The 6,607-nt window shown below is 35.7% G+C and overlaps 1 protein-coding gene across 2 annotated transcripts; it reads right to left on the bottom strand.

Moving 5' to 3' along the window:
* Nucleotides 1-1,722: 1,722 nt before the first annotated feature.
* On the bottom strand, nucleotides 1,723-5,280 carry LOC114748850 (protein REVEILLE 7-like). Of its 2 annotated transcripts, none has more exons than XM_028937307.1 (8): nucleotides 5,146-5,280; nucleotides 4,810-4,890; nucleotides 3,754-3,885; nucleotides 3,542-3,653; nucleotides 3,386-3,447; nucleotides 2,744-3,178; nucleotides 2,383-2,627; nucleotides 1,723-2,265 (listed from the first exon to the last, which is right to left on the bottom strand). In XM_028937307.1, the coding sequence occupies exons 2-8, from the start codon at nucleotides 4,819-4,821 to the stop codon at nucleotides 2,013-2,015; spliced, it is 1,251 nt and encodes a 416-aa protein (XP_028793140.1). In that variant the 5' UTR covers nucleotides 4,822-4,890; nucleotides 5,146-5,280; the 3' UTR covers nucleotides 1,723-2,012. The 2 variants fall into 2 exon arrangements, with proteins under 2 accessions (XP_028793140.1, XP_028793141.1); XM_028937308.1 differs by having other exon boundaries at nucleotides 1,743-2,269.
* Nucleotides 5,281-6,607: the final 1,327 nt, after the last annotated feature.

Raw genomic sequence — 6,607 nt, 5'->3', positions numbered from 1 at the left:
TCCATTACTCTCATCTCTTTGTATTTGCCCTTACCTTTTCTTTCCGTTTTCCTTCTTTGACTTTTCCTTCTTCTTTGAGCTTTTATGGCCGCAGAATCCTCTTCCTCTGCTCAGCTATGATAGTTGCACCATCTCCTGATGGCTTAAACTATCATAGCCGGGCTAAGGCAATGGGCATAGCATTGCTTTCCAAGAACAAGCGCAGGTTCATTGATGTCTCGATTTCTCCGTCACAAGTTGATGATCCTCTGTTTTTTGCATGGGAAAACGCTGCAATAGCCTCGTTCAAGGGTGGCTGAAAAAGTCTCTATCTCCTACGATCGCCAAAAACATCTTCTGGTTTGACAAGGCTTTCGAAATATGAAATGATCTTCAAGCTCGCTATTCTCTCTTTCTCATCTATCCTTCGTACATTTCCTCACTTTCTGCATCCAAGCTCACACCCACATTAGGTTTGTTTAATGCAGACACATCATTCCAGCAACTTGTTCATTAGGTTTGTATTTCGATCAGTTCAAGAAAGCTTTATAACAAAGCACATGGTAGGTGGCTATAGTTACCAAGTAGGTTAAGTGTTTTATTTAGAGCTGTAACAGGGTTATGATGTAAGGAGCATGCATGCTGACTCAGCTCTTTTCTTTTCTTATACTTATTTTCGTCAATTAATAATAATTCTCCCGATGTTTATTACTCCTCTGGTTCTTAATATAAGACCCAATTATTAAGTTGGTTTTGATCATAAATATAAGGCATATTTTCATATTTGTCAATTTTCTTTAAATGACCCCTATAGACACTCTTTCAACCATAGTTAAGTAGAAGAGAGAGCAAGGTATTAAGAAAGATGATTATAGTGTTTTCGGAAAAACGTCACATTTTTTATAATTAATTAATTTACCTAATTTCTTTAATCTAATCACATTAGTCAAATAAGTCATATATTAAGAACCGGAAAAATACCTCTTACCTCTTGATTAAGCGAAGGCTTAGGGGTAAGATAAGAAATACATGGATATGTTTACGCTTCACTAGGTATTATAACGATAATTAATTAAATAATTATTGCGGCCACAAATTCAAGGGATGTTTGCAAAAAAACAAGCGTCTTAGATGTTTCTTGACACAAAATATTAGGTTAAAATCTTACGAGACAAACACCTGATACGGTAAATTATTCATTGCCGGTCAATCACATCGGGCATCTCTCCCCTGTGCAATTATAAATTGGTGATGAACAATACATTCCAATAGAGATAAATATAGAAAGAGAAAAATAAACGAAGTGATTAACTATTTCAAATCTCTTCCAAAAGCAGCAAGCAATTTGAACATATAGATATGCACACCAATGTTACTCTTCTAATAAGCCGACTTTATCAGATCAAGTCCCTTTATAATTAGAACCCCAGCAAGTCATTAACTAAATTATCATGCAGGTTACTTATGCACCGTACGGTGGGATCAAGAAGAATTGAATATGCTCTGAAGTTGAAGAACAAGCAGGGCCTGCTTTCATGCATTAGTGGAATAAGGCATCAAGAAAAGGAAAGGTGGGGGAGGGAGGAATCTAGTTTCATGGCTCATTTTGTACTGGTATTTTTATTCCGGGGTTGATTACAGATTTTCCGTGAAAGGTAATTGAAGAAAGGATTTAGTTCTTCAATGAAGATTGAGATTAAATTTGCTTCACAGTATTTTGATGGATATCATTGTGCATAAATATCAGAGGGAAGCCAGACAAGTACCTGAAATTCATTATGCATAGGCCAAAAACTGCCAAACAGAAACGAATCCAGGTGTCCAATTTCTTGAGGTGGCAATTTATATGATTACATTAAGATATGCCAAGGTAGACATTATACAGAGCAGGTGGCTGCTGACATGCAGGAGATATTTGAGAAAAAGAATTGTAAATAAGTTTCTCAATTAGGTATCACCTAATAAAATTAGTTCCTCTATGACCTGGGCAAATTTTCAGGCCAAAAACGGACCTCTAGGTATACACCTGTAAGCTATAAGCATACCCTAGCTCGTTGCCCCTTCGTCCCTTCCAATGCAACAAAAGCTGAATTTGCATCTCTCTCGGCCAAACATCTTTTATATGGTACAAAACCTCTTGGAGGCTCTCTGCGGGGTACATTTTCTCCCTCCCGATGAGACAACTGGCTTTGAGAATCATCAGCATCTGAGTTCCTGTCTCCATTGTCCATTTCACAGCCAGTTCCAGCATTCGAACCAGTACAGGAAGTGTCCTTCTCTGTCATCCTGTCTTTCAAAGAGGGGCGAACAGGTTTAGGATTTAGAATTTGGATACATGGAAGAAGATAAACAAAATGGAAGACTTTGGCGTCTACTCAATGATTGTAGTACTTTAACACATGCCTCGTGATAGTTGTTAATCTAGTTGGCTGGATCGCCCACGATTGGCCAAGCTTTTCGTTCTCAACGTCATCTACATGATCAGACTTGCTTGCAATTGCCTTGATATTCTCCCCATCTACATCAAGTAACTTCTGATTATCTACCATCTGAATAGTTCTTCCAAACAGCTTAATACTTGTAATATGGGCCACGTTGGTAGCATCTTCAATAGAAGATTCAATATCCTTGGAACTCAACTCAGACTTCTGGAATAACAACAGATACTTTGGTAATCAGTCAAAACCTTAACCACAATAAAGAATTTTAGAAACAACATCATATCACACTAGTTAAATCTTAAAGAACATGAAGCTCATCATACCGTTGACAGCACATTTAAGTTCAAACCAGCAGATAAAGAGAGTGAAGCAAGAGATCCCTTCTCTTCCTCCACAGAAGAGTCAAATGTCATGCAATCATTTTCCTTTTCAACGGGTGATGGTGATAAGTTGGATGAGTGGACATCAGTGGCACAAGAATTAGGTGATTGACATCTGTTAGGCTGCTCTGGGGATGCTGATCCAAACACTTCTGAATTAGATGCAGATAGGACCGAGGTCGGAGACTGGGTGTCTTTCTCTGCAACTGCCAGGTTTGGGGATTGGGATCTTTGCGCTTCATTTGCAATGGACAGTCTTTTGCCAGAGTCAACTGATTTACGGGGATATGGATGTAGGGGTTTCCTCTTTGGCCGAGGAGGAGGTATATCACTTGGTTTTATAGGACTTTCAGAAGCGCCATCAGATTCCCGGGCAACCTAAAGCCAGTTAGAGATTTAATTCATGAGAAATTTGAAGTAGATTAAAACACCAATCAGATCTTCGGAGCTTTTGAGTTGCTGATGATCAAAATCATGTCATTTCTGAGAAAGATATGATCTAGATTATAGAGACTGACAAAGCCAATATTCTGGTAGTATCATTCAGTATATTACCATAATATTTACTGGAATCTAAATATTAACCTTAGAGAAGAACTTCTGGGCATGGCTTCGAATCTGAACTGCAGTCTTTGTACCTATGTGTTCTGCATGAAATTAAGAATGGCTTCATCTAACGGGACCAGACATGTGAAATATTTACTTTAGATCACTGTGATTGAATCAACATAGACTAATAACCTTCAATTTGTCGCCAACCACGACCATACAATTTCAAAGCCTCCAGGAACTTCTGATGCTCTTCCTCTGTCCACTTTTCTCTTTGCTTGGAAATGGTATATGGTTTCCTCACCTGTTAAAAATATTTATAAGTGAGATTAAAGTATAAGGAACGAGTTTTTTTAATGCATATTGTTTCATAAAAGAGTTACTCAATATGAAAGTGAAACAACCTTAGGAGGATGGCTGTTTCCATTAGGAGTTTGATCATTCAATAGGTCAACATTTCCAGATTTTGTGCCATTGTTGTAATGGTTATTGCTAGCATTGCCAGAGCTATTCAACTTTATTCCTTCTATATGGTCCTGCATCCACAGTAACGGATGAGTTGTTTTAACTGTCCCCAATAAAAGAAAGGTAAAACAGAAAAGGGAAAAAATAGTCTGGAATGATAATTATTTTGTCATTAAAGGAATTGATGCACACTTGAAAATCACTCAGTTTCTACGAGACATCTATATTTTTCTCAGGTAGAAAAGAGCCAATGGATTAGTTATTGTTGAAATCTCCATTTATGCAGGGAAAAAAAGCTTCTCGACAAGTGAATGCAAGGCAAATGAAACCTAATTTATATCAAGAAGATACTATATGTAGCCAGTGAAAGATTCAAAGCAAGCTCCCCCAGCATCCCAGAAGGATCAATACGATAAGCAGCCCAACTTTGCCTCCAAATTTTATGCAAATATATAGGAAATTACTCACTGATCATTTTCCCATACAATAAAAAGAACTAACAATAAAACTGAAAGTTATAATTAGATAAATGAATTGTACATTGTACTGAGTTGTACTCTTTATAGACAATCATAGCCAAGTAGTACATCCATTTCAATGTAACTAAGCCAGTCCACGCTGACCTGTAGGTCACTTTAAATAGAAGGAAGCTCTTTTAGTGATTACATACACGGAAACAGATAGCCGCGATGAAATTTCAGCATGTAACTGCAGAGCTAAGATAAAAACGAATACATCCACTCGGAACTTCTGGTCTATACAAGTTAATTGGCTTCCGTAAGTCCGAGACATAATCAGAATGATCGAGCCATAAATTCTATTGTCCATTTGATTGTTCTTAAAGGCAGAAGAGTAATTAAAATTTAAAATATATTAAAAAAAATCAAATAACATTAGGCCCCTGATTTAAAAGACACATCTATCCAGGCAACCAAAGAAAAAGAAAACTAGAACGGTCAATTAAAAAGGTCCAGTTCGAACTGTTCCTTGTGTACCTGCATTTCCATTGGAGCAAAATCAGAGTAAGTCCTGCCGGAGAAAACACTCTAACCTTAATAGAGAGCAAACCCAGCAGCCTACAGCATATAGTTGCCATCGATTAAACCGCGAATTCAAAAGCAAACAAAATCACAGAGAACCATAAACAAACTCGAGTTTCTTTCTTTATCCACAGATTAAAGCAGACAAAACAGCTCCGACTTTTATTGCATAAATCTGATCAATCAGATTCAGATTCTCAATGTCAAATCTCTAATTTTCTTCCCAGAGACGAACAAAACAGAAACGGAACAAGGCTTGAGCTGAGAAACATGAAAGTGAGATAGTTATACCTCGGACTTTGCTGGAGAAACAAAATTTTCGACGATTTCGATCCACGGGAAAATATATAATTCCTCAAGAATGTTCAATATTCCGAGACAAACTGTAATCTCAGAGAGATTAAACGAGCAAAGAATGAGAAAACCACAAAATAAGAGAGAAGGCAAGAACAGGGAAGGAGGAGGAGGAAGAGGAGAGTTAAATGGAAGAGCTATGAAATAAAGTGAGAAAAAATAATAAAAAATTGTGAAAAAAAATGAGGGAGTGCCACGCTAGGGAGGAGAAAATATTTTTGGGGAAAAATAAAAATCTCAATGGAGGGTTCCAGAAGACGGGAGAGGCTTGTGGCTGAGAACGCACTGGGACCCACGACACGTGGCGGTCGGCTATTAATCTTTTTTATTTTCTGACAAACGTTATTCGGGAAATCGGAAGTGTCGTTATATTTTGTGGAAGACATGAGAGCTGAGCAGATAATTGAGAAGATTTTATCAAAAAATTAAAAGATATTTTTTGTTTCTTTTTTGACTTCAAACGATATTTATTTTTAACTTCACGCGCCTGTCTGTCGTTTGACTTTCACAACTCTTCTTGTCTGAAAAACATTAGAACCGCATATGTTCTGAACAAAATTTAGAAAAATATATATATCATACTCTCTTCCGATTCTTAATATAAAACCCATTTAACTAATTTGATTAATTAAAAAGTTAGGTAAATTATTTAGTTATAAGAAATGTGACATGTTTTTTCTAAAACACCATAATAATCTTTCTTAATACCTCCTCTCTCTCTCTACTTAATTATAGTTGAGGGAGTATTCCTAGGAATAGTTTAGAAAAAATTGATAAATATAAGAAGTGGGTTTTATATTTAGGACTAAAACCAACTCAATAATTAGGTACTCCTCCGGTCCTAATTATAAGACCCAATTGACTTATTTGAGGAGATTAAGGAAATAAGTTAAGTTGGTTATTATAATAAATAAGTGTTGTTATTCCTAAAATATCCTTGCTAATTAAGTATATTGGCTAAAACTATCATTATTAGAAGGATTATCTTAGAAAAAATGTATAAATATAAGAGAGAAAATGGATTGGGTCTTATAATTAGGACCAAATAAAAGTCAAATTAGGTCTTATAATAAGGATCGGAGGAGTATTATATTAAGCACAGGAAGAAGTATTATTTTCTAAAACAAAAATAAAAAAAATATTTTTGTAATAATTCATTGTTTCTAGTGTTGTCCCGACATAATAAGATTTCAGCTCAATCTAACTAGTTTAAAAATACTAGGATATGAATTTTTAGCTATTACATAAAATTTTGGACAGAACTTAAAAATTTAACCAGTTATCTTTAGTTTTTTTCCAAAAAATTATCCTAAATTGATCAATAAGGGAAAAAAAATATCACATGTGAGATAACAAGATCATATTTTAAGATTAGAATAAATGTTTACTTTTATTCATG

Source organism: Neltuma alba, unplaced genomic scaffold (assembly GCF_004799145.2).
Source record: "Neltuma alba isolate B1F8T4 unplaced genomic scaffold, ASM479914v2 tig00005832_pilon, whole genome shotgun sequence".
NCBI classification, from domain to species: Eukaryota; Viridiplantae; Streptophyta; class Magnoliopsida; order Fabales; family Fabaceae; genus Neltuma; species Neltuma alba.
The sequence above is the reverse complement of the archived record's forward strand: the minus strand, read 5'-3'. Positions and strand labels throughout refer to the sequence as shown.